This window comes from Penicillium crustosum, assembly GCF_028827405.1.
Source record: "Penicillium crustosum strain IBT 35664 chromosome Unknown utg000001l_segment0_segment0, whole genome shotgun sequence".
Taxonomy (NCBI): Eukaryota; Fungi; Ascomycota; class Eurotiomycetes; order Eurotiales; family Aspergillaceae; genus Penicillium; species Penicillium crustosum.
Window position 1 is genome coordinate 661,741 of NW_026623122.1, and position 26,806 is coordinate 688,546.

General features: G+C 48.1%; 7 protein-coding genes across 7 annotated transcripts; 3 read left to right on the forward strand and 4 right to left on the reverse strand.

The window, feature by feature from the left end:
• Window positions 1-1,233: 1,233 nt before the first annotated feature.
• N7487_000254 (uncharacterized protein) lies at window positions 1,234-2,506 on the forward strand (the record flags this gene model as incomplete). The annotated part of the gene is made up of 2 exons (XM_056868003.1): window positions 1,234-1,715; window positions 1,879-2,506. The coding sequence occupies 2 exons, from the start codon at window positions 1,234-1,236 to the stop codon at window positions 2,504-2,506; spliced, it is 1,110 nt and encodes a 369-aa protein (XP_056732787.1).
• Window positions 2,507-2,969: 463 nt separating this feature from the next.
• Window positions 2,970-5,998, reverse strand: N7487_000255 (Zn(II)2Cys6 transcription factor; the record flags this gene model as incomplete). Its single annotated transcript, XM_056868004.1, has 4 exons — window positions 2,970-3,745; window positions 3,853-4,006; window positions 4,066-4,984; window positions 5,061-5,998. 4 exons carry the CDS (start codon window positions 5,996-5,998, stop codon window positions 2,970-2,972), a joined length of 2,787 nt encoding a protein of 928 aa, XP_056732788.1.
• Window positions 5,999-12,100: 6,102 nt separating this feature from the next.
• Window positions 12,101-13,590, reverse strand: N7487_000256 (60S ribosomal protein uL4). The gene is made up of 4 exons (XM_056868005.1): window positions 13,398-13,590; window positions 13,233-13,327; window positions 12,957-13,107; window positions 12,101-12,887 (listed from the first exon to the last, which is right to left on the reverse strand). Exons 1-4 carry the CDS (start codon window positions 13,505-13,507, stop codon window positions 12,131-12,133), a joined length of 1,113 nt encoding a protein of 370 aa, XP_056732789.1. The 5' UTR covers window positions 13,508-13,590; the 3' UTR covers window positions 12,101-12,130.
• Window positions 13,591-14,268: 678 nt separating this feature from the next.
• On the reverse strand, window positions 14,269-15,498 carry N7487_000257 (lytic polysaccharide monooxygenase AA11 family protein; the record flags this gene model as incomplete). The annotated part of the gene is made up of 1 exon (XM_056868006.1): window positions 14,269-15,498. The coding sequence occupies one exon, from the start codon at window positions 15,496-15,498 to the stop codon at window positions 14,269-14,271; it is 1,230 nt and encodes a 409-aa protein (XP_056732790.1).
• A 3,102-nt stretch (window positions 15,499-18,600) lies between these two features.
• N7487_000258 (IMPACT family protein) lies at window positions 18,601-19,572 on the reverse strand (the record flags this gene model as incomplete). The annotated part of the gene is made up of 1 exon (XM_056868007.1): window positions 18,601-19,572. One exon carries the CDS (start codon window positions 19,570-19,572, stop codon window positions 18,601-18,603), a length of 972 nt encoding a protein of 323 aa, XP_056732791.1.
• A 1,723-nt stretch (window positions 19,573-21,295) lies between these two features.
• N7487_000259 (LCCL domain-containing protein) lies at window positions 21,296-23,472 on the forward strand (the record flags this gene model as incomplete). The annotated part of the gene is made up of 2 exons (XM_056868008.1): window positions 21,296-21,804; window positions 21,861-23,472. Exons 1-2 carry the CDS (start codon window positions 21,341-21,343, stop codon window positions 23,470-23,472), a joined length of 2,076 nt encoding a protein of 691 aa, XP_056732792.1. The 5' UTR covers window positions 21,296-21,340.
• Window positions 23,473-23,902: 430 nt separating this feature from the next.
• On the forward strand, window positions 23,903-26,678 carry N7487_000260 (uncharacterized protein; the record flags this gene model as incomplete). The annotated part of the gene is made up of 8 exons (XM_056868009.1): window positions 23,903-23,965; window positions 24,081-24,104; window positions 24,159-24,280; window positions 24,329-24,858; window positions 24,908-25,206; window positions 25,286-25,720; window positions 25,785-26,032; window positions 26,117-26,678. 8 exons carry the CDS (start codon window positions 23,903-23,905, stop codon window positions 26,676-26,678), a joined length of 2,283 nt encoding a protein of 760 aa, XP_056732793.1.
• Window positions 26,679-26,806: the final 128 nt, after the last annotated feature.

Genomic DNA, 26,806 nt, shown 5'->3' on the forward strand with positions numbered 1-26,806 from the left:
CTCAGATGTGTTATAGTGGAGCATTGACTGGGGGAATGTATCTATAGAGCTATTTCTGCTTATTATCAAGCCGTTAATACATACTAATCTCCAATTAAGCCGAGTCTATAAGATCAATATGAAACATTTACCCGTCGAGCGTTTGGACACAATGCCTTTGTTCGCGGGTGACAACCCGTGACTCGATTTCTATTGGCTTAGGGCAATTGGAAATGTGACCAACACATTGGCATATTAGCATGTAGATATCTGGAATCTCAGTTCATACTATACATATCGATGGGTGGACATCTTTTTTCTAACTTTTAACTGCAAAAATAGGTAATACATTGAAGGATGATATGTGCCAGCAAGTCTACTCCGTACTGTAATAAAAAATAATCTACAGCATACATATACGTATCACCACTTAACAAAATAAAAACGCCCAATGGGGCTGAGCAAGATATAGAGTATGTTCATCAAAAGCTATGCAGATCAGCTGGACTGTTCCCAAGCTAGGTGCAGTGGTGATCATCCGGCTGTTCTTGTATATGAAGTATATGTAAACTTGCCCTGAATCTCCTCTGTACCCAATGAATTTTAATCTGACGCATTGAATTTCATCTTTAGCCTAGTTTAATATGCCCTAGATTTGGGATTGTCAACAATACATAAAGCATAGAGCCGATGCAATCGATAGCAAGGAGAGGAGCAAAGCCCACGAATACATGCATGCCAAGAGTCCACTCGGCAGTTAGAAATAAACACCAAAAAGAGGGCATTGGAAAGTACTCCATAGATCAGTCAAAATACCCAATTGAAGCTAAACATGCCCCGTTGGGTACCTGGGGTAGCAAGCGCAAGTGGATCGGCATAGAATCTCTTGGCAAAATGAGCCACGTCGAGCGCTAGACCTCTTCTTCAATATATGTCAGCCTAAAAGAGTCATACAGGTTGGTCGAACTCTTAAAAAAGTGAACGTTGAGTGTCGATCTATATTAGTGCTGCACGCGCGTATATAAGGCAACAGTTCTTTCGGTGAAGAGCGTGTAACCCAATATAAGCACGGAACTCCTCCAGTATACACCAAATCTCTCAATTCTTACAAAACTTCAGATCAAGATACTTATACACTTATCAACTTACCGACCACCCTATCTGATAACAAACGCCACTCCTCACTCAGCCTCACATCTCCCACCCCTCTCCAACCTCGAATGAAATATCAACCATCAAAACAACCCATCAAAAATGACAACCCGCCTAAAGGAACTAGGTTCCCAACAACCCCCAATCTTCAGAATAAACCTCTCCAATCCCCCAGAAGAGCGCTACAAAGCCCTAGCCCACATCTACAAAGACCGAATGCGCTCAGTAACCAGCATATTCGACGACGTGATCCACAATCTCTCCCCAAACATCCCAACAAAACCAATCCACTGGCTCGCGCGTCTCTTCCTCCGCAGACTCTACACAGACGAAGAAACTGCCGAGATCAGCGGCATCAGCCACGTAACGGGAATCTCCCTATACCTCCTAATCTGTCTAAACGTGGTCCTGGATCTATTAATGGGCTGCACAAGTGGGGGCGTTCGAATGCTCGACGGGCTCTGGACACGAATGGTCCATTTCCGAACCTTAGACTGGGGAATGGATCCACTGCGCGACCTGATCGTGCAACTTGAATTCGTGCGCGACGACGCACCGGATAAAGTGCTCGCGACGTGCATCACGTACGTTGGATTCGTGGGGGTTCTCACGGGCGTACGGAAAGATCTGAGCATTTCGCTCAATTTCCGGGCTGTGCATGATTCCCGGCGGAATGTGGGGTTTTATTTTAATTATTTGCTTGTTTTGCTTGGGTTGCGACAATCTATCACGTCGTTGCTGAGGCAGTGTGTTCTTCCCAGTGTGGAGGGGGGAGGGGTCTACGAGGCTTTCGAATACTTCGACTTTGGAGGATATCCTGGAGGAAGTACCTTGTTTGCGCACGACGGCTGCGTATTTGATCTTCTGTGATGGGAGTAGTATTGTTGCGATGGAGAAGGATTATCAGACTGCGTTTTGGCGCAGGTCGAGTTCTTTCCTTATCAAAACTAATCATGACGAGGATACTGCGTCGGTTATGGATGAGGCTATCGCGAATGATAGGGGGTATACGGGTCTGCGTGTGGTGGATGGTATGCAGAGTATGGCTGAGATTATTGAGGAGAGTAAAGAGCGGCAGGCATCGATGCAGGAGAAATGGGATCGCAGGGTGAAGGATCATGGGGTTTTCCAACAACAACTTAAGAGGCGGAGAGTTAAGAATGATTCTCTTCCCCGTTCACAGGCAATGCATTTGAAGTGGAAACGGAATACGAAGATAAGAGAAGAGGAGTCGGAGGTGTCTGTTACTCTTGGGACAGTACTGGGATGGCTTTTCTCGGACCCGATTGTCAATGAAGATACTCATTACGCGGTGTTGATGGATCCCATCCAAGGCAGGTTTCTTTATTCGGGACAGTTCCCAGCTAAGGCATGATAGCGGCATGTCATTCTACGAGATTCTGTATAAAATAGCGAGACCTCAGTCAATTTCCCTTTCGTTCATCTCATCGGTTTCAAATTAAGCTTGTCTTATCCTCCAAGTCTGATATATAAGTATATGAGGACCAGATAGTAGTAGCAAAGTGCTCGCTCAAAGTCATTAAAAAAAAAGCAGAAATAAATGACATGCTATAATTAATATACAATGTAGAAGATATGGAACTCTGCAGCTCAGAAAGAGGCAAAGTCAAGTCATGTAGGTCACGGTCCCATATATACATGGCAACGATACTTTCGAATCAATCAGCCAAGTCACCATCATTATTGAAAATGTATCCATCACATCATAACAGGATAAAAGAAAAACAAGATTCCATCATCACTGTAAGAACATCAACATTGCCAGGAGATCAATCACGTCGTCACGCCAATTTGAAATTCGAGAGAAGAACCCCCTCTCATGGGTCTCTAATCCAAGCGATACCACTCTCCGAGATGAGTGTCTCATCAAGTCGTAGAGCATTCAAAAGCACCTCTCTAGGCATCGAACCCGTAAACAGATCCTCACCCATAGTTGCAGGCGGATGAGAATGCAAAGCGCCAGCATGGACCTTCGTCTCAAGCGGCGGGCCATCGAGCGCAAAGCCCTGTTTCTCCGTCAAGACGCTGCGCTCATTCAGGCAGCTAATCATCAGACCCAGGCGTCTGTGAAGCACATTGACCAGTTGCAAAGAGCTATCCCAATAGCGACCGAGTTCTTGAACGGTGTCTAATGCACCTCTAATATAAGAGATGCATTCGTGCAACTGGGACGCCAGACCAGCGGAGCTGAGGACATCCACGGCTGATAGAATCACGTAACCGAGGAATGGATTCAGAAGGGTTAATTGAGAAATGGAAGTCTCTGTGTTGTGCCGAGAAGGGACGATCTTTTTGGCGTATTGGTCGAAGGTAAGGGAGATGCGAAGGATCTCAACGGCGTGATATCGAGCGCGGTGAATGTACTGGCCTAGTATTTCGGGTCGGAGGCTCTGGTAGCGGGCGTGTCTGTACAGTTTCATCAAACTGGCGTGGTAGAACAAATGGGTTGAAATGAAGGTATCTGCTTTTCTTTGCCGGATGCTTCGTTCTAGATTTATATGTGAGAATGACAGGTACTCGGGAAGTCGGGTCATCCATTGATTGGACTTTTGGATGATGGTGGTGTGGAATTCTTCGGCGATTCGGTTGTATGCTTCGGGGGGATGTGTGGTAACCGGGTTATATGCAGGGAAATATCCCCCCAAATAGCCATGATCTCGATTAAAAAGGCCATTGGGCTTAAGGTGGAGCGATCGTCACCAGGAGAAGCTGGGATGTGGTTGAGGAATGATTGGAAATAGGGAACTGTTGCGTACTGCTGAGTCTCGTAGATTTCTTCTCGGCACGGGAGCCTCAGCAGGGCTGCATCTGACGAGATGAAAGTCGACGAAGAGGAATAGAGGCTTGAGAATCGCTGGTCTTTTGTCAGTAACTAAGGTTCGATGTTTAGTAGGAGGATGTGCGTATTCTTACATCAAGCACGAAAGCAATCCAAAACGTTCGCCGTCTGCACTCAATCAAGGCCTGCGGATGCAACCCGTAGTCACATATCTGGCTTTGATCCACAACAACACCGCCAGATTCCACGTTGTAACGAAGTCCAAAGACGGCTCTTCCTGCTGCGCCTATCGAGTCCCAAGACCCGACCAGCGACCCTGTAGCATAGTACCAAAGACTCATTATGATATGGCTCTGAGCAAGTTGCAAAGAGAGAGTATGCTGGCTTCTGTTAATGGCAAAGCGCGCTATACGAGAGTATCGTTTCATAGCTGCCATTTTGTCCGGTCTATCCGAGAACACAGATCCAAGAGCCATCATTGAATAAAGAAGCATCTTGTCGTCTGCAGACTTGGTAGGGTAGGTCTTCAACCACGAGCCGAATCGTCCATGCGGGAACATGTGGTACAGACCGTCATTTACGTGCAAGAAATAACACTCGGTGTAATGAACCGCCGCTTCTGGGTCGTTTTCATACGGGTCCACCTGCCACGAGGCCGCAAGGGGGTCGGTCGAGTTGTTGTCCTTGAGTTCCCCTAGAATGTCGGAGTACTCGGGCGAACGAGTAGACTCGATATGTGCCGACGGTCGTCCGATGGTATCATCTGTGCCGGGTAAAGACGGTGGGAATCGGTAAGGTCGGGACGTTAAAGCTTTGTCCGCGTCGGCCATGGTTTCATAGGTGGCTTCTTGGGCAGACGGCGTCAACCTCGAGCCCTCTGAGATTGGTGAGTGGCCGGTGGTCCCTGGAAGGGAGGTCGCACTGTCCGAGGCTCGAGCGATGTCGTAAGGTGAAGTAGAAATATCCAAAGCGCCGTGGCTAGTAGGGGCGTAATGGTCGGGTCTGCCAGACGGCCCTGCTGATCCTCTCAACGGAGGACGATTCCCCCGCGGGCTGGAAGGAGATTAGCAATGGCTCAACAGGGCAAGTCCGTGGACGCAAATTCTTCGGAGGTCACGATCACACTTACGCACTTTCGAACCTGCATTCCCGTCCAGATTTCCGGCATTGATCACAGACGGCCTTAGGAGTTGGGTTAGGATTACACTTGATCTTCTTCTCACGGCAGGTCAAGCAGGCAAGTCCAAGGCGCTTTCTCGGCCGGCCGGCCTTCGTTACACCCCAATTCGCGTTAACGGGTGTGCCGTCGATGAATTTGGGACAGAAGGACCCGTCTGCATATACGAAGCAGAGCTCCCCGTCAATTACTCGCTCATCTACCACATGAGGGCGGAGGGGCTGGTTCCGTGACCGATTCGAACTTTCCGGAGATGACAACTCCCCACTTGGTGCTTGATCATGTGAGGATGTGCTGTGAAGGGGTATCTGGCCGTGTGGAAAGGATGTAGCGGATGGATCACTTCTTGTCGGTGTGTGATTTCGTATCCCTCCATGGCCATGCAGAGCCACTTGTGACAATGAAGGCAGGCCAGTATGCAGCTGTGGGAGAGATTCAGAGCGGCCTCTATCATGTACAGAGGTTGGCGAAACCTGGAGATTCGGGTCGTGATAAAGAGGCGGATATGCAGATTCACGACGCCCCATGTTTGGTGTTGAACTCGCAAATGGTTTAGGGTATTGCGCTGAATTGGTACCCGGTGTTGGAGTGAGTATTTGACTCACGGAGGGAAGTTGTTCTGGCTTATGGTGATTTAATCGACTGTCTTTCCCCTGGGGACTATCTTGCTGCCGAGTAAAGGGATCAGAACCGAATTGTAGGCTAGCATGTGCGCGCGGGGGTGGAAGCTGGTATGGAAGGTCCGCGGATTCTTGTAAATTAGCTGAAAGCTCGGGTTGCTGCTCCGAGGATGGGCCATCTGTGGGTAACATACGACCGAAGGGTCCAACATAGTAGTGTGGGCCTATGCCAGAGCCGGAGCCAGGTCCAGATCCTTGGGGTGTTGACATGGCGGTTGGATGATATATGGGGTCAGAGTGCTTCACACGATTTGACTGTCTACATAACAGACTTAGACAACAAACAGTGTAACAGTGCGTTCAGTGATTTCGGGCCCTTGAATGGGTATAGTATCAAGGAAAGGACTTGGTGATAGTGAGCTTTGGCTGATTCTCGACTTCTTGTTGGATTTCTCAGGTTCAGAAAAATAGTGCACAAAAAGGACCTATCAAAAGGAGGCAGCCTACTTAGCAATGAGCTCGTTTCTCTGATTCCCCTCTGCCGGGACATATGCGCTTTTCACATACCAATTTAATTTCTCGGTCTTCAAGGGACAGTGATAGAATTGAATGAAAAGTCGAACAAATTTGGGTCAAGCGGCAGCAAGTGAAATAGATCGTATACGTTCCAAGCTCAGAAGGGAATGACGAGCAGAGATGATAAGGGAGAGGAATTTGCACACCGGTTGACAGCGAGTTTTTGATGAAAAGATTGGCGCTCGAAATAGTCAACTTGCAGCAATTTGCGTATGCCGGTTCAACCGAAAAGGGGGAAAGGAATTGAAGCTAGCTTAGAAGGCCACCATCTCGCATTAGTCCCGAGAAGTCACGGTCTCAGCTGCATGGTTTCCGTGCCAGGGCGTCTGCGGTATCCCAGTAGCTTGTGCCAACGTCCAGGGATTTGCCAGGCTTGAGACGAGGGCTTATGAAGTTGCAGGCTCACGCAGAGTCGAGCGAAAGAAAGTATTGACAACGATGAAATCCCCGCACTTGAGACCCAGCAGATTACTGCTGAATATTGAGATGCTCAAGCAAGTGACAGAGCGGGGAGATCAGACGTCAGCGAGATATCGGCTACAGATTCTCGAAGAGCTAGTGGCGGCAATGTGTGGTAGACCACCAAGGATATTGGAGAGAAGAATGCCGAGGGGCGTTTTTCGATATCCGAATTTCCGACTGGATGTGTCAAAGACAAAAAAAAAAGACCCAAGATGACACCGATAGGGTTGATAAAGACAATCGGAATGATCGATGTAGGCCGATGGTGGCACACAGCTTATGAACAAAATATCCTCGAGGGAAGTGCCGCCTACCACTGGTCAGTGGTGCCCAGGAAGGGGAGGGGGAAAACCACTAGAAATAGCCCCTTGTAGATTCGAGAGACTAAGAATGAAATGATTTTTTGACGTTCTCACCCAGTCGCAACTTGGCTGGCGTCAAGACTCAGCTTTCCCCTCTCTCCTGCAGGGTAAGGCAGGGTTTTCTTCAGGGGAGTATAGCCTACGATCGCCAAAAAAAAATAGATGAAAAATAACTTAAAGAAACCGAGGCTCAAAACAGGCCGAAAGTGTCAGAAGAAAGATGAGAAAGGAGGGGAATTCAGGTATGGAACTCGAAAAGAAAGTCCTAAGCAGTGAGAGCAGTGCTAAGTATTCCCAGTATTCCGAGTACACATCAAAATTACCACCGTTCAGCTTTTTTAGACTTAATATAAATTAGATTTAGCTAGAATAAAATCGATTTCTCCACGTCAACACAGAAAAAAATGAAATGAGACAGTTCGAACCCTTTTGGTTTAGGCGGCTCCAAAGGCGCCATATTAGGAATAGGGTGTGTCCGATGGTCTCTATACTAGATGGTTAGTTCAGAAAAGGAAATTAAGTATATTAAGTTAATTAAGTAAATTAAAGAATTTAATTTTTATTGTTTTTTTTTAAAAAAAAAAAACTGTATATTATTTAGAGTGGATACATGACATCGGCATTGAGTCTTCAAACTTGGATTACAGAGAAATGGCGTCGGGAATCGTTGTCCTAACGGCAATTATAGACGTGCTCCCCAGTGGGGGGAGTACTCCGTACATACTCCGTCTCTTGGAAAATATACGAAAAACATAGGGGAAAAATGTGGAAATCTCCCCGAATATTCCCCCGGTTCATCCGCTCTACTACCGCATCCTTATATTAAATGGCGAATCCTTCACAGGGATCAAGGATACCACATTAGTACTCCGTACTCCGTACATCCTCCGTACATATTCGTGATAACCTTTTAGATGCAAAGGTCTATACCCACTCTGCAATACGTCTTCTACAGAATGACCAATCTCATGCCCTAGACATTCAAGCGAGACGTGCACCAATAGAGGACTTTCGGGGTTTGCTAGGATTAACGAACATGTGCAATATACATTTAACTAGTTACATACGAAGTACATTTACGTGGTTACGGATACGACCTCTACGGAGTACTCCGGACAAAGTAAGCAGAGGAGTTCTTTTACCACTCCATATGAATATATAGCTCTGCAAGATTTATATAGTTCTAAAGCTAAAAATTCGCAGGATTAAGCAGAGAAAAAGGAAAAAAATCCAGTGAGCTTAGAAAATACTATCCTGCACAGTGGGTCTTTTAGGCTTCGGCCGGATGGTGGCGTAGGTGATTCGATGCCTAGACGGGAAAATCCTCCTTCCCAGCGTCGGGGCCGCAGGGCTTATCTATCTTACTTTTGGATAGCCTGGTGAGGATCGACCTGATGGTCCGCAAGTGGAGTGGGCTACTGGTTTTGCACCGGGTTAAATATCTCCCACATTCGAACTACTATACTCTATAAAGAGCTAAAGCCGAGACCGTCTGAGGTTATCTTACTCCGTACTCCGTACCGATCGGAGAAAATACATAGATGCCAAAAAAAAAGAACTTTCTATCAGGTTATGGGGAATTCCCCAAGGTTGCGGACCACGGAGTGGAAAAATTACCATATATATTCTTTATTCAAGGAACCCTAGTCTTTCAAGGCCCACTTGAAATCCTGGTTCAACGGCGATGCAACTCTGGAATTGACCACGTACTTACGAAGGATGTATGTCTCAATTTCTGGCGATCTGATCTGCAAGCCTCCGGGATCGTCGTCTGGTTTGGACTCAGCCCCTGGAGTGTGCGTTTTCTCTTCTAGGAAAGGCCCGAGATAAAATGACGCGGGTTACCCGGAGTTCGGGATTTCGCCGTTTATCAACCTCCAAACTCGGCACTTTAGAGAAGTCAATTCCTCCATTGAATCTCCTTTTCACGGGATTTGAGTTTCTCCGAATAAATACCGAAGACTCCCAAAAAAATGGGATGAGCGGAGGATTAATCCGTCGGAAAGCCCAATTAGATCACTTATATATAAGGGCTTGAGACAATCCGTAACTATATTGATCCACATTAGGTAATTGACATTATTCAGTTCATTCAGTTTATTCGGCTGTTTATACGTAAAACGGACGAGGTACGAAGTACATGTATATCATCGCGTAATACGCGTGGGGGAAAAAAGAAAACACTTCCCAATTCTATGCGTAAGAAAAAGATATCATCCCATAAAGCCACCGTGTTCTATTCCCTCTTGGAAACTAATGTATTACAACATTACTACTGCAATATGTTTTGCAGCGGCATTAGTGTCGGATTGACTCCCGATAGCACCAACATGCGTTGCACCCCTGAACCGATTCGTATTAGGTGTTCAAGTGAGACATGACTATACTTAGACATCCGCTCTGTGATCTACGAATAGAGTCCAGCACGAGACCCGGGCGTTTATGTACCCATGTACAAGGTTCCATTTGGGGGGGAGGGGGGGTTTTCTCCTTACTCGTGCAGCTTATCTGTTCGGTTGATCTTGCCGAGACCGCTCTTTGGACGTTTTGCTTTTCATTTCATTTTTTTTATTTTTTTTATCTTTGCTTCTTCGCGGCGTCGGAGATTTTACCCTCCGATCGTACCGCTTGAACCTTTTTATTTCTCGGCTAATATGTATGTTCCTGATCGATGTTGCATAAGAGTCTAACTTTACGGAGTACTAGAGGGAATACATACAATCACCTTGAAATACTTGATAGAACACTAGTACATCTATACCTGGGCAAACCCTAGCACTTTTATGTAATACCTACTATGTATCCATGGATCCAGTCCTAAATGCAGATAGACTTTACGTGTACAACGTGAGACCTCAAACAGAACGTTGTTGAAGATGAAATACCCTCTAACTATCAACACACAGCCAAAATACAGTCCTAGTGAAGCTAGTGGCCTCCCAATCAATCTAATTAATAACATCAACATGCAGAAGTGAAAAAAAGCTCTTCAACTGACGTAAGATCACGGACTCCCAAGTGCCTCCGAGTATCAGCCGCGGACCCTAGCGGTGTTCTTGGCAATCCGCCATTGCACGTCCCTGATCTCCGGTGCCTGGCGGCCAAAACGGTATTTCGGTTAAAAGATCATCGGTTTTGGGATCGGAGTCTCCGGGCCACTTGTCTTATACTCCGTGATATTATACATAGCCCTGGAGGGCTCAACTTCCAGGGCTGATATGTTGTATGTTGTACACGAGTTCGCATGCAGGGTGCATACATTAAACTTAAAACGAAAGGACACCGGGTAAACTTTATTTTCTACTCCGTATACTCCGTGTCATTGTTGACTTTCTAACGCCATACGGAGTTTCTAACGCCCTGCGGAGTGCCTATGTCTAGGAAGCTACGGATTTCCGAGGAACGAATGGGGCACACGAAAAGTCAATTATATTGCAGACAGTGACATGTGAAGCTGCGGAACAAGACATGTTCAAATGCTTCTTTATCTAATTACTCCGTACAATATCCCGTGTTTCATCTCAGCTTGCGTAATGCTTCAATCGCCTTTTTCTTTTCGAATTGCTATTCCTCTTTGAATACCGAGCCGCAATAGCCAATAATCGTAGACCTCTCTAAATGCCGAGTATCAATGACCAATGCCCGCAGGCGCTAATCAATATATTATGGCGTGGCTGTCATGTCAGGAACCGCTCGCGCTAGTTGAACAAGCCATGATGTATGTTTCACTCGACCTTGCCCGGCGTACCTAGGATCATGCATGAATTAATTAGAATGGCTTCCAGGTGCCTGCATTGGGTTTATAGTTTATGCCTAGGTACTAGCTCGGGTTGTGGGGAGGCTTGTGGCATGTGATATTTCAGCTGACCTTTCGTCACATATGCTCCAATATTTTGTCCAGGATCGATGGAGGTTTATAGATCGAGCTATCTAGGTAGCGTACAGGTTTGACTATACCAGACAGACTTCAAACCTTCAGTGAGAGCCGCATCTCTATCCATGGTTTTTGGACAAAATTGACTTTTTATATGCATCTGCCCGGTCCTTCCCAGGTTGGGTAGAACTTCGTGCACACTGCTGATCATCATGGAATCAACCATCTAGTACATATATACTCGAATATTCGAAATAATTCATTTTAAAATGAAATAATTAACATATTTTTTACCGATGGTGGGGTAAAATATTTACCAGATAGGAGATTATCATATCTATATGTAAATATATATTTTTTAAACTTTCTTTCATTTAGTCCAGGATAACTATCATTCCAGATTATAACTAGCTTCTGATAAGGACAACAGTGTAAATGATATAGAAGTTAATTGGTTTTACGAAAGAAAAAAGACGAGGTTCTCTCTTATTCTGTTGTAAAGAGTCAGGCGCGTGATTTTGCGGCGAGTACACCCCGCAACCACGAAGTATAACCGGGCGAGTTGCCAGCAACGAGATAGAGATGCCGGGTCGGCAACCGGTACACTACAATAGATAAGTATTCGATTCCGATAGAAATACCCTGGTGGCGATCGAAGCGAGGAGTGAGGGAAGGGTCTTAATAGGAAAACCACCCATCCTCACACTCTTAGCCTGCAAGCCTAAAATGGCCATGGAAAAGAACTGGATCTAGTTCTTCGTATTAAGCTTTGGAAAAACGCAGTTATAATACTCGATTCGAAACAGATATGATCAGCGGAAGCATTGACACATCCACGTCCACATCCATCCATGTAAAAATGATCTTGCAAAGATAGCAAAGTCTGACAGACCAAACAGCTATCTACAAAGACCAAACCCCTTGACCCATCTACATCTACACAACTTACCATGCAAGATACAAAGAATTCGAGGGTCAATTAGATAAACACGGAAACCGATCACATTACTACTCCAAATAGACCCATGGGTATTGCAAAAAAGGCATTGATTCATTTTTGCTGACTACCATTTTGCCAACGGAAACACAGTTAACAAAGAAATAGCAGAGGGGCAAAGAAAGACCCGCTTAGTTCTCGTAGAGAGTGTTGATGAAGGACTCGGCAGGAGCAGTAGGCTTGCCACCCTCGACGGACTGCTGTCCAAGCTTCTGCTTGGAGTAGGCAGCGGCGTAGGGGTTGAGGCGGAGCATGACCTGCTTGTTGCGGAGGGGGTTCTTCTTCTGGACGTTGACGCGCTTGGTGCGAGCCTCACCCTTGGGAGCCTGGAGGACGGACTGGATTTCGGAAGAGTTGATGAGACGGGTGAGGTCAGCGTTGGCAACCAGGTTGGAGGGCAGGAGGTAATCCCGCTTGAGAGCCGAGGGGCTGGTGGTGGTGCCGTAGACCTGGTCGAGGGCCTGGAAGGCGGAGGAGGTCCAGATGACGAAGCGACCGAGGTGGCCACCGGGGGCGAGCTGGAGGAGGTTGAGGGAGAAGACGGGCGAGGTCTCGACACCGGGGATGTTGCGGAAGGCCTTGACGAGGTCCTTGCCGTCGGTCTCGGGGTTGTAGACAACCAGGGGTCCGCGGCGCTGGCGGAAGCGGCGGTTACGGAGCTTACCCTTACCAGCGCGCATCTTGCGGGACTTCTGGACCTTGACGAGATCGGGACCGGCACCGACAGCCTGGAGGAGGGCAACGGCAGCCTTGGTCTTGTTCAGGGACTCAACGGCCTTGGACTCAACGACGAGGGGAACCTCGGGGACGTTGGCGACACGGTGACCGCGGGCGAAGAGCAGAGCGGGGGAGGCAGAAGCAGCCAGAGCGGAGGCGGTAGCGAAACGACTGTAGACGGGCGATTTATTAGTTCCTCTGCATTCTCTAGTTCAATTCGTTCAATCGGATTCAACATACCGCTGGCCAACGTTGACCTTCTGGTGCCACTTGCGCCAGACCTTGGTAGGGGCGAACATACGACCGGAACGACACTGGTTACCGAAGGCAGCCTGACCGGCACGGTGAGTACCACCACCGGAGACACGGGGGATACGGGCGACAGCACGACCTATTCAATGGGAAACAGTCTAGTTAGTTATTGTTCTCCATGGTGAAAAATTCGATAATCGCAAATTTTTCGCAAATTCGGATCCGATTCTTCCAATCTCGAAAAAAATGTGCCAATTAACGTACCGGTACCCCAGGACTCAGCGGAGGTCTGTTCACCAGCCTTCTCGCTCACGGCGTAGGGCTGGCGCTTGTTCTTGGCCATACCAGTGTGAACATGCCTGTAGAGCGACGGTCAGCACTTCCCCTCCATCGATTTATGAATCCTTCAAGGTTTTTGGCGAGTCATACTGGACAATATCCGGGCGGATAGGAGCAGAGAACACAGTGGGAAGGGGGTGGGAGGCCCCGGAGGGCTTGCCCGCAGCCGTGGCGATCGAGACAGTCGGGCGGGAGGCCATTGTTGCTGGTCGGTGTCGAGGTGAGGTTGAAGATCCAATCTCTCTGAGTCGGGGGGCTTCACAACTGGGTGTGGATTTTTTCGCTTAGTGAGAAAATGCGGTGGGGCGGCGAACCCTAAGCCCTTCCTGCCATATGTGGACTAGCGTATACACGCATATAACCATTATCTAATCGGAGCTATCACGTGTGGTCCACAAGTGGGTCTGTCTCTGGCAGGCGCGATTTACATAGTAAACATCTCATTGAACAAGTTCATCTGGGCAACATAAACCAAGATGCAACCAAAAGGCTCAAGGAAACCATGCTGGAGGTGGTGTTAACTCTTTACCTCTGCAGCTCCCCTGAGTGGGATATCCTCCATCGGGGACAAGGAATTCATGAAGACCCATTGAAGCTATGATGGTTGAGAAGTGCCCAAATGGTTATTCTTACAGCTCACACCCTTTCCCTTACTAGGTCTCTGTTATTGGGAAACAAACAACAGTGTTGTTTGAATAACACTAATCTACAGACTACTGACATACAACATCGAGCCACGCGGTATGCAAAAAGGATATCTTTATATCGAAACCTTGAGATGTCCTATTTTCCTAGTCTCATCTCCTAAATATACAGGAAGAAAGGGAAATATAATGCACCGAAGAGCAAAAGGGCCAGCCTAGCAGAAAAGAAAGAACAAGAGAAAAAAAGAAAACCATAAAACCATTCAGAGATGGAAAAAGGTGCACAACATCCGAAGCTAGCGGATCACGTTGCGTATCTAGCTAAGCGCATGGGCGTGGTGAGCACCGAATGCACGGTTGCGGAAGCGCATACTTGAGACATGACGTGCCTTTCTGCTGGCAGTGACAACAAGCTCCGCGCTCTGACCAGCATTGCACTGCGTGCCGGTCGACATCTGCTGGACGACGGACCAAGTGCCAGAAGAACAGCGCTGGAAAGAAGTGCCTGAAATGCAGTTCCACTGGCCCTCGGTATTGCAGCTACCCGTCAAAGCACCGGAGCTGGAGCTGGAGGCGGATCCAGAGCCGGAGGACAAAGAGGTTGTCACTGGAGCTGGGGCGGTTGCTGAAGAAGATGTGGGCTCAGGCTCGGTCTCGGCGGGTGAGCTCGATGGAGTAGCTTCTGGGACTGGAGTCACGGATACTGAGGCGGGTGCGGTGGAGGCGCTCTCTGCGGGGACAGAGGAAGAGGCAGGGGAAGCCGAACCAGATGAGCTGGAGCCAGAGTCTGAGCCAGAGCTAGAAGAGCTCGAGGCAGTATCACCGGAGCCGCCGAAGGTGGCGGTACCGGTGCAAGCCTCAGAGCCCTCCTTTGCGAGGTTGGCAGGTTCACCGTCATACTCGACAATATCACCTGGCTGAGGGAAGCGGATATCGACACTTTCCGGGGTAGTGCAGCCATTGATATTTGCGACGAACATGGGAGGGAAGCTAGCAGCGCGTCTCTCGAGTTCCTCAGGGGAGCGCTTGGAGGAGCCACCCGACACAGTGATGGGAGCGCAGTTCATGTACATCTCGCGGTTGCCGATGCGGTTGAACCAGGTCCAGGCGAGGGTGTATTTGCCAGCGGAGATGCCGTCGGGGATGGTAAAGTTGAAAGAGTAAGGGTCGGTGACGTCGGGACCGCCGGACATGTTGCCGTCGACATTGGCGGGGCAGCCGCCCTCGAAGGACTTGATGACCTTCCACTCGGAGGATTTGGAGGGCTTTAGGTCGGTGGTCAGACTGATCTGGCAGGAACCACCGCCGTGGGTGGCGCTGCCGACAAAGGACAGAGGGTGGGACTCGCCGATGGCGATGATTGTCTCGGTGGAGGGGGCCTCGAAGGCGTTGTCGCGAAGCTTGCAGGGGAAGTCACTGCCGTCTGCTGCCAGAGGCGAGTTGTTGAGACTGTCCTTGCTGTAAGGAGTGGGGCTGCTCATGATCATGTGGGCGTTAACCATGGAGGCACCCATCAGGGCAGCGATCACTTTGGAGGTGATGAACATCTTGGATGATTGAACTTTTGGGGTTGTTGGAGATGTTGTTCGACAGATAAATGTTGCAAATGGACTCGATTCGTGCCAGACGAATGGAATCAGATGTCAAAAGGAATGGATCTTGTAGTGGAATGTTAGCGTTGCTGATGAGAGACTTGGAAATGTGAGAGACAAGATGAGATGTTTAGGAGTATATATATATCGGACAGTCTCATTGAGGGGTCTATTGTAGGCAAGGCAGATAGCGTCTCAACAATAGACCATACATCTCCCACAATAGACCAGACGGATATAGATCGGACGCAACGACAAAACAAAGGCAACAAGACAATACCTTTGTGTCAGAGTGAATGAAACAAACTGATTCAAATTTTGTCGGATGCTATTTTCAATATCTCTTTGTTGATGAACAATAGCGATAGCCGCTTTGTTTTATATTCGTATCAAAACGTGGGTTTCAAAAAAGGAATGTATGATATTTTGCCACAGGCAAAAAGATCAAGCAAAAAAGGAAAGTGACACAGGTCTAGCCTGAATGCCGAATCGATAGAAGTAAGAAAAGAAGAGAAGGGAATGTACTAAAGAAGAAAAGAAAGAAAAAGCCATGCAACATTGGCCTCAGGGATTATATATACAGACATGGGGTTACTCTCGGGCCCTTCAGGCATCTCGAAAATTCCGAGTCTCAGCCTCTGAATGGCCCGATGCTACGTGCATGGCAATTAACCAGACACACTTGGTGTGATCTCCGAAAATGCAGAGACATCCGCTTGGTCGATCGATTGTGTGTATATCCACAGACCTGGAGGGTGGGGAAGGCCAAGGAGGAGAGGGGATGTTTCAGAAGTCATTTTTTTCCATTTTGTCCACTGAGGTTCGGATGTTTAGACGGTGAAAAGCTGAACAGTTCAAAACGAAAAGATGACCAGTAGGAAGACCCGAGAGACAGCTCGATACCCGCTGAACTGGGGCGATGGGCGGCTGGAGAAGAGCCAACCACACCGCACAGACTGCAAGGTACAAGACTTTCCCACCCCCTGGATTGTCGCACCATCAACCGCTGGCACTCAAACTTTCGATGGATTGGCTGTCGTTGTAGCCGCCCTGGTTTTTTTTTCCCTCTTGCTTCCAAGGTTACTAATTACGAACGTCGACAGGCGTGTTTCATGTTCACCTCCGTACTACCTATAACATTGTGTTCATCGTTAGCTCTGGCGACTTGTACCCAAACCTATGACGCAGTGAAACCAGAACATGTCATCCGAAGTGGACATCCTCGGTCCAGTCTTCATCCAATCTATCTCACACCGGCACTTATGTGTGGGGTACTCGGTACAAAAGTCTTTCCCCCTTTGCCAAGTCTCGAGGTTTAGAAAGCGAGTTCAACCAGGTACATATGAAACCAGGTACATATGATTAAAGTGTGACATCTCCGAATGGAATGTGTCAAATTTGATTTCCAATATCTCTATAGCGATGTCAAGCATACTACATTGTAATTTTAAAGGCGTGGCCCAGGATCATCTCGGTTAGGCCACAGCTCCACCAAATGTACTTGGCGGATTCTATCTCCGCTAGAAACTATATGGAAGCGACTAAAATATACTTTGTATGGAGCACAAAAGCCTATTTTCTAGTTTCCCTAAAGAAGCATCTACACCCCAAAGCTCGTAAATGAGAATCACCGAGTTAACTCCCTGTAATTTCGAACAGACCGCAATACTCGGCTGGCCTAGCCTAGAACTAGGATGGGAACCTGTGTTTGCGATTTCGAAAATGAAATCTGAGAGATGCAACCTCAAGGTTTGTACCTGGCGTCGCTGTGACTCGTCCGTTAGTCCGTCGTATATGAGGGTAGTATCTGGTGGGTTTGCCTTGACAAATCGAACTATATATATAACTATATATATATATATATATCGGCTTAGTATATTACAAACTCCCCCCTGTGCACCATTCTTCCAATGCTACTCCTTATTACTTGATGGAAATTAAACATATGGCCTATTATTGTAATAAAATCATCGACGTAGCACTCTCCGTTCTTTGTCCGTGTATGAATGACTGTTTTGCCCTAAGCGCCCACAGTACGTATATCCTTAGAATTGGGCATGAGATGCTCCAATAACAGTTCGCATGACAGTTCGCATGACAGTTCGCATGACAGTTCGCATGACAGTTCGCATGACAGTTCGCATGACAGTTCGCATGAGAGCGGCCATATAGCACACATGTTTTCATCTTCTACATACGTCAGTCGTTACTCGAGACCTCATATTCTATAATAGATACCGCCAAACCTTAGGACCAGCCAATGGAGATGAAACGAGACAAGTCATCATAATAATAATACCGCAGCCTAATATACAAATAAAGTTAGCGGGTTTCAGTGAAATGACATCCAGGTCCAATATAATGTGTAATTACAGATCTAAAGCATGTTGTTTATAAGAACACCTGGGCACCCTGCAGTGAGCTGTGTTGACTAAGCATATATGTAGTCAATGTGCCCTGGAAAACTACATGTAGTACATGGCAAGTGCCTGATTTGGATTTGTTCGATAGCGTGAATTATCAACTCTTTCTATCCAACACATTTAAGGTAGATTTGCCAAAACATCGATTTTCTGTCGCTTGCTGCGGTTCCAAGTTGCCTACTTAGACCGGTGTGCTACACACATATCACATTAACCAAGTCGTGAGCGCTAAAGCAGACTCGACAGCCCTGCATGTGAGCCGTGAAACTGCCCAATGATGCCGCTGTGGCTCCCAGCTCGCAGGATTCAGGTGGGGATTTTTCTGTGTTCGATGAAATTCAAGCATTGCTTGTCGACAGTAGTCTGCAGCCAGCGCTTTAATGGGTAACACCATTTTCCCAGTGCGGTAACTCGTAGGATAGGCATAAAGTCCCCGACACTTTCCAAGAAGGAAGGTTGTATCCGCAGTTTTAGCGCGATTGATGCCTGCTTGGGGTTCCATCAAGCACCCTGGTCATACAAGCTCGGGTGTTTCATGCTATCCATCTCGCACGGGCCAAAATTCTCCATGTGAATGAATTCATGTCCAGGGACTTTCCAGCATCCAAAGTCATCAGAGAGATCACTATTCCCTTCATTTCTTCCCCTTCTTCTTCCCTTTCTCTGCACCCGCAGCCTCCTCCTTCTCCTTCGTAAACCCGCCCTTAACCAAAGCATCCCGACCAACATCATTAATGATCCGGAACCGCGCCGGACCAAGTTGAATGCCGCCATACCATCGCGTAACAACAACCACAACATTCCACACATCCATTAACTGCATAACATGCAGCAACCGACCTCCAGCAGCAGTCTCCCCATCATCATCATAATCCTGAACAACAGTCTCACCCTCCCCATCCCCAGCCTTCTTCTGCCGAATGCGCCAAGCACTAATATTATGCGTCGCGGCCGCAACCTTCCGATCCGTAGCCGTAAGATGATCAATAAAAGCCTGCGCCTGCGCAAGACAAGTAACACGGGCAACACGGCCCACGAAAACCGATTTTTTCTCGGAGACCACGTCTGAGAGGATCCATTCGGGCGGGGCGTCGAGGCCGAACGCGTCGCGCAGGGACAGAGCTTCAAAGGCGTCTGTGGCAGTCGACGCATCGACAGTCGGTGTCTGAGTAGACGAGTCCCCGGCATCGTCTTGCCCGATACTCAATTCTGGAAATACGACGACCGCTTCGCTGATTATATCGAATAGACACACGGCGCCGGCCTGCCAGGTCCGTTGTACGATATCCTCCAACACATCGATGGCGATCTTGCCTTCCCCGCGTGCGGCGGTTGATGCTGTTCCCAGTACGGTGGGTCGGGAGTCTGGGTATGAGGCTTCGAAGCCGATAATGAAGGATAGATGTTGTTGTTCTGGGATTTGGAGGGTGACCACTGTGGTATGAGTGTTGCTGTTGGAGTGCGCGGGACTTCCTAGGTCGATTGTGTTTTTGGTTGTCGCGTTTGCTGGGGTTGTGCGGGTTACGGTTATTGTGTCTGGCTCGTAGATAGCATTTACGGCTTCGATTTCTTCGGCAAGGTCTTGGTTCTCGGGGATTAGAGGCATTGTGCCGGTTGGAGACCTCAATGCTCGTGCGGGGTGAGGGTTTAATTATTTGTGAGCAAGGGTTGACCCCACAGTTTATTCAGGCATCCAGGCACCAAGGCACCGATTTTGTGTCGGATTGGTCTGTATTGTAAATGTAGGGGTCCAATCAGTGGTATTCAACTCTCTGTATTTCTGTATCGGCTCTTGGTACAATTTATATGGAGCCATGATTACATAACATTAATTACAAAAATGTGTAGGATTAATAAATAAATCCCCCGGTATGCCGGACGTCATGCTCCGACATTTTGATGTGGTAAGTATAATGTAACTGATGTACATGTTCGTACCTGATGATATCGAGAATTGTTGGAGATGAGCACTCAATGTGGCCTTGCTTATTATTTGGCAGGGGTATATATTAGGATAGGGAATCAATCCCTACATGAGATAGGATCAGCCAAGGATTTCACAACTGCGCTACACAGAAGAATTGGTCAACAGTTTTGCAAAGTCAACATCCGGAGAAGTGGGGTGGGTTATTATCTTCGAAGCGAGGAGACTGGGCCTGTTGGGTTTTGCTTGCTTGCCCTCAATGTATACCTGTATATGCTATGAGCTCCAACGCGTCTATTTGCTTGCAAAGGGTCTGTTAGGGTCGTACTATATGGATGAGCTTAACAGACACCTATTTATACTAAACAAGAAGTTATTTACACCCAAGTGAGCCATTTCAGATATCATCCTTAGTATCATTTTTTTTCAAGTATAATCGGAAAGTCTCTTTTTGGATCTCTTTTCAATATCCTTTTTCATGTCTGCGTTGCCTTAATCTCTAGCCGGGATGGCCAAAATGGTTGACTGCCCCAGGCCATTTGGAATTAATTTAACCAAGAAGCATGGCCTGCCTCTATTGGGAGTATACCTAGGTGGAAAATTTATAGGTAGATTCGGGTAGCTTGTGTTCCCATGGACGCTGATATGGTGGTGCTCTTCACCCGTACGTAGATCGGACAAGGGCTCCTCGTCATTTTGGCAACAGCAACATTAGAATGACGACAACGAGGTCGATACTACGACCAAGGCATAAGAGTCTAGGGAACGGCTGTTAGTATAGTAATTTGCAAGTGTAGGGATGGAAATGGGGTCTTCAATTTCAGAAAGCCCCTAGGAACGCCACCAATCATGTCTTTTCCGTCGTCATTCAGTGCCAGGACTGTAATCCCTGGCCTTATTGTCACACAGCGTAGGACGAACACCGCGGATGGAACGACGATATAGTTTGAAAAGCTCAGATCACATCCGAAGATTTTCCCTGCATTAGTGCAATCCTTGTAGAATTTCCCGAATTGAAGATCATTCAAGATAGATTGTTGGCGGAGGGCGGAGAGATCGTGTTGCCACCCCGTGGACCCGTCACGCGTTGTTCTGATTGGGTGCCTGGCTGCCTTGGCTGCCTGACGGATCCGCTTTCGCTGTCTCTTCCCCAGATCTCATCTCGTACCTCGTCTCTCTTTTCTTCCCATACTTTTGCCTTTTTGTATTTATATCTCTATCTCTTCATGATTTAAGCCTAGTACGGTTAAATCTCTCTGTATTCGTTTCAGGGTCGCGTTCCTGGTGATCTTCCGTCTTGCATACCAATCAACGGAGATCCCCACGGCCCATCACAACGCTAGCGCCCATCAGCCACCGACCGCCGTCATACCTTATACCCCATCGTTCGCTACGTTCACTTTAGTTCCTCCAACTACACCACCCTTTCCCTCCAAGCCAACACTTCGCCATGTTTGGAGAGGGCCGAGAGGAGGCCGACAGGCTGTATGTTCCACCACTCCTTGAAGATGATGATCGTCTCAACGATCCCGAGGCTTCCGAAGACCTCCCGCCGCCGGATGTCGAGGCTGGCAGCACTCTTCCCGTCTGGCTGCGGGAGTCATCCAAGTCATTTCGCTGGGGATGGGTGCCGCTACCGCTCCGAAAGGTCGGTCGCGCCACCGCCAATTGGGTTAAGGGTCCTGATCCACCGCATATGCTTCTATTGAAACCACTGTTTCCGCGAGTCCAAGAGCTTCCAGTTCAATACTTCGACCGTCTTTTTCCCAAGCGCAAATTTAAGACTGCACTCTTATTACTGCTCTATATATCTTGGTTCTTGCCTTGGTTTTTGATTTTATTACACTCGCGTTCTTCCGGTTATATCGAAGGGTACGGTCAGCCTCAGACGTTGTCATGCTCGACGAACTTCTGGTACGTGCTGAAATACAACCCCACATAGATATAAAACTAACATGCAATTGATTTAGGGAGTTCGGAAATGGGTGTGGTGTTAACGGAAACGACTGCCGTCCATTTTCTTCTTCGACTATTCCCTTCCGGTGTCCTGCGAATTGCCGTGATACCAAATTGCTGGAGCCTTACATTGTGGGAAATCATACATACAACTACCAAGGCTTAGTGATTGGAGGGTCTAAGCCGGATTCCTCAGATGCGGCACTTTACCGTGCGGATAGCTTTATTTGCCAGGCAGCAATCCATGTCGGTGCAATTTCGAACGATGGCGGCTGCGGTGTTGTCAAGCTGGAAGGTGCGGCGCACTCTTTCCCATCAGTCAAGCAGCACGGCATTCTCTCCGCCGGGTTCCCGTCGACCTTCCCGAAGGCTTTCAGCTTTCTACAGCTATCCTCGCCGCAAGCTAGCTGCCCGGCAGATCCACGCTGGACACTTCTCGGAATCACCGCTGCTGCCGTTGGCGTTTTGTGGCTCTTCTGTACATCGCCGCCCGTGCTATTTTTCAGTACATTCTTCATGGTATTCTGCCATACTGGACTTGTTGGAGACCCACCCTCGTATCCTTTCTTGGCCGACCTTGTCTCTAGTCTTCTATCACGGCTGCTACCAGCGTCGTTTGTCGTCTACGTCCTTTACAAGTTCTGTGCAGCGCCGCTTTTGCAGCCAATCTCCTCGCCTATCTACCAGCTTTCTAAGTTGTTCCTTTTCCTACCCCCACTTTTCATTGGAGCTCTGAACAACTACACCTTTGCACGGTTGATTCCACTGCAGCGTCTCACCCCGATGGATATCCAGAAACAACCCGGGGCAAAGTTGGCATTGGCTCTTGTTATCCCAATTGTGATCTCGATTGTCCTGAGTCAGGCGTGGCAAATTCGTCAGGGAGGTCTGCTCCCACGGTATTTGAAGATATACTGTACCATGGGCCTCATCATCTTGATTTTGCTTCCTCTCCCTGGTCTTCGCCTTCGAATTCATCATTACATCCTCGCCATTCTCCTCATGCCGGGAACAGCCTTTCCCACTCGGCCCTCGCTCATCTACCAGGGTCTGCTGCTGGGTCTTTTCATCAACGGAGTTGCGCGGTGGGGCTTCGCCTCGATCATTGAGACTCCGGCAGCTTTAGGAGAGCAAGCGCCGCTTGGAGATGGAATCCATGGCTGGTGGGGGGCTACTTATCCCAATATAACGGCAGCATCCGTCAATATCTCCCTGCCAGAGGTGGGATCGAACATCACTTGGCGCGGTAATGGCAACATCACATTCGCTCTGTGGGAACATGAGCGCATGGCAGATCTAGCGGTGGACGGCGTCTCGGTTCTTCTCAACGATGTAGAGCGCTGGCGTGGTTATCTTGATGAAGACAAGCGCGGAGAATTTACCTGGCACCGCCATGGTCATGATGGCCTGGAGCTGCAGACAAATCCTCGTCTGGTCAATCGTGACTTGGACACCAAAATCGACTCCAACTCGGTTCTTTTGGCTGATAGTGATCCTGAAGACAAACCCGAAGACCTATTCTTCCGATTCGCATTTTTGAGAGGCTCCGAGGCTGGCATTTATAGCCCGACAGGAGTGTGGTTGAGCGATGGCGCGTGGTGGCCCCCTGCACCTCCCAAGAAATAGATCCACGTTCCTTCTGTGTTGGAAACTGAGGTTGTTTTTATGTTTATATTCTACCGCACCTTGCAAGTTAGATTGATTATACACTTTTGGTTCAAGTGTGCTGGACGCGCTGTGCCCATTGGAGTAATAGAACAGGCACTGCGTTTGCTGGATCACTCTCGTTCATGACTGGTCACGTTAAATGAAGATATCATATATTATGATTGCCCATGTCTGGTCCTGATCTATATTAGCCATGTAGATTCAATATATCACCACCAATGTATATATCTGTCTCTGCTGTCGTATTTTTACAGAAAATGCATACCACGTGATCGGTGACGGCACGAGCCAAGGCAACACCCAAACCTGAGCTCACAATTCGAAGCTTCATTCGTACCTAATTTTAGCAATTCCTATGTTACACTAGGTACGCGGTATCTTGAAATCCATGGAGCACGAGGGATCTGATCATGAGGGACGCGAGGTGCCAAGCGCGCTGGTCCGACGTGCAGTAAGTGTCGCTCCACAACCAAAAAAAAAAGTGCAAGCTTAGAAAAGGCAATCTTGGAAGAATCCTTCGAAGATACAACTTGGACTAATCAAATATTAATTATGGATGCATCCAGTGTGATCAATGCCGCCTCCGAAAGGTATGCAGCTCCGAGTAGCACGGATGTCATGACTGGATTCTCACCTTGTCACAGATTCGATGCGATAAGCGCACCCCATGTTCAAACTGCCGAAGCTCCAGCATCGCATGCCGATCTACTGGCGAAGGCCAGAAGCCATCAGAGCCCCGGCGGCGGGTTTTAATCTCAAATCAATAGTATGAGCATCTTGCCCCTATCACAGGACACCATTGACTTGAGCATAGTGAGAAAAAGATTGATTTGATCGAGGAACGCCTGGCAAGCATTGAAGGTACTCTTCAACAGCTAGCAAAAAACACATCTCAACCACAAGGCTTCACAGCACCAAACCGGAGCGAGTCTCATTTCGCCCCTTCGCCTCAGAAGTCAACTCCTTCGCAGCCGTCATCTACTACACCAAACTCCGTAAAGCCCAAGGGCCCTTTGTATCTAGCAAATCGTACTATCGAGGAGCACGATTCTAGCGCTGGCTTCGAGGGCAGCTCATCTCTTACTGCCCATGGGGCCTACGCGAGCGCGTTCCTTGAATCTGCTGTGTCCAAAAGCTCGCCGCAGGTTGTGTCAAGTCCGAAGATCACCGCGGCTCTCTCGTCGCTAAAGCAGCTTGTCGGGATCCAGAACCAGCGGCGAGAAGCGGATTTGCAGGGGAGTCAACCTCGCACCAAGAGTGCAAGGTTGGGCGTGAGACGCGACATTCGCGATCTGGAGATGCCGCCTCTGCCAGTGGTTCTGGATATGCTGAGAAATATTCAAGGTACGGTTCATTCCAAACAGACGTTTACAGTTTGTGCTTACTTACCTAGAAAATCCACCTGCTTTCTTTGGTGGCTATGTCCCCTTCCTCAGTGTGAAATATTTCACTGAAAAATGCCGTGAAGTTTACTTCTGCATACAGGATTACTCCGATGCGGCATTTATTATAACCACCTTTACTATGTACGGCCTTTTCTACGAGTATGGTGGCATGGAGAAAGACGTAACTATGCGAGAAGAGCACCATCACTACATTGAGATGTGTCGCGACAACCTGGAGACAGCACTTGCCAATTTGAATATCTTGATGCCTGCAAACCATGACTCGATCATGGCGTTATCTCTAGGAGTCAGTCCCCCATTTTCTTTTTGTCTTTTGTTCAGATATACTCTATCTGGAATCCTTATTTCCTTACTTACAAACACAGGCTATGCATGCACTCGAGATTTCCAAACCATCCGTTGCCTGGACACTAGCATCAACGGCCATGAATCTCTGCCAGACACTGGGATATCATCGCCTTACTTCAATGGAGCATGACCCCGTACCAGTTCAACGCAAAAAGCAGATTCTATTCTGGACTGTCTACTCAATTTTGAATATGATGTCCCTGCGTCTAGGACGTGCTTCATCCATCCAGAATTACGATATCAGCCTACCGATGCTAGATGAAAACCCAGAAGAGATCCCCCACCCATGGGGACCCGTCTGCAATTGGTGGACTAGATCGGCAATTATCCAGAGTGAAGTTTATCAATATTTGTATAGCCCAGAGGCCCTGCAGAAACCAGAGAGTGAACGAATCACACATGCGTACAGACTAGCCGCCGAGATGCAGTCGAAGGTTATGGAGCCGTTTGAGGTACCGCCCCTACCGTTGTTTGGGATAGGATCGAGTGAAAGAGTTGCTAATGTGAAACACGTAGAAATTCATGTCATCGGATCTTAAAGTATCCGACATAGACCTTATGTACCTTGCAACTGACAAGATCAGTCGGCTGGCTATCATGACCTTGATCTACCGAGCAATTCCAGCATCAGCAGACTCAGGCCATGGCGCTACCTTCATACCCAAATGCATTGAGACAGCCCGGGAAGCCCTGGAAGTCCACCGCAACTGCGTTGTAGCACTCAACGAGACAGACAATTTCACGAAAACATCCTACATGCACTGGTTAGCATACCTAAAGGGTCCCGCCATCGTTGATGAAATGACCATACCCCCTCATACCGAGATATTCTGACCAAAGAACTATAGGGGCATCCTCCTATCCCCCTTCGTCCCCTTCATCGTACTATTCTGCAACATAATAACAACCTCCAACGGCGACGACCTCGCCCTACTCGAAGAGTTCATCGCCTCCCTCCAACCGCTAACTACCTTCTCTCAATCTATCGAGCGATTGCACACCCTTTGCTCTGTGCTCGGCACCGTCGCCCGCCTTTACTTCGAAGCCAACACCCGGCCCCAAGCAGCCGCAGCCCAAGAAAATCTGATTGAGGTCGGTCAGGAATTCGATGTTTATCTCAGTGCACTCGGGCTGGCGCCTCCAACCCATATAAATCCTCTAAACAACGATAATTCCAAGGTGGTAAACCCTCAAGGTTATCCCCCGACAGATAATCCTGCCATGCATGTTAGTTCAGCGGATTTGTCACAGCAGCATGTGAGTGGTTTCTCGGCGCCGGTCGATTCATCTCAAGCACCGGGGCAGGATTTGGGGACGGCTGCGCAATTGGGAAATTGGTTCTGGGGGAATCAGTACATGATGGGGCTTTTGGAGGAAGATTTGTCGCAGTTCAATCCGGGAAGGCCGTGAAGAGACTAACGGGTGATCATTAGACTGGATCATGCTCACTATTAGTCTTACTTCTTATCAAAATAACCAGCTGCCATAGTTGTAACATGAATCTCAACTTCTACACCTCGTTGATGTCTAATCTACAT

What these genes read in the sequence shown, in the direction of transcription:
- N7487_000256 (XM_056868005.1), bottom strand. Translation starts at nt 13,507, where the DNA reads ATGGCCTCCCGCCCGACTGTCTCGATCGCCACGGCTGCGGGCAAGCCC. An exon ending in ATCCGCCCGGATATTGTCCA is followed by an intron (nt 13,328 to 13,397) that starts GTATGACTCGCC and finishes GTCGCTCTACAG; the next exon opens with GCATGTTCACACTGGTATGG. An exon ending in CGCTGAGTCCTGGGGTACCG is followed by an intron (nt 13,108 to 13,232) that starts GTACGTTAATTG and finishes CCCATTGAATAG; the next exon opens with GTCGTGCTGTCGCCCGTATC.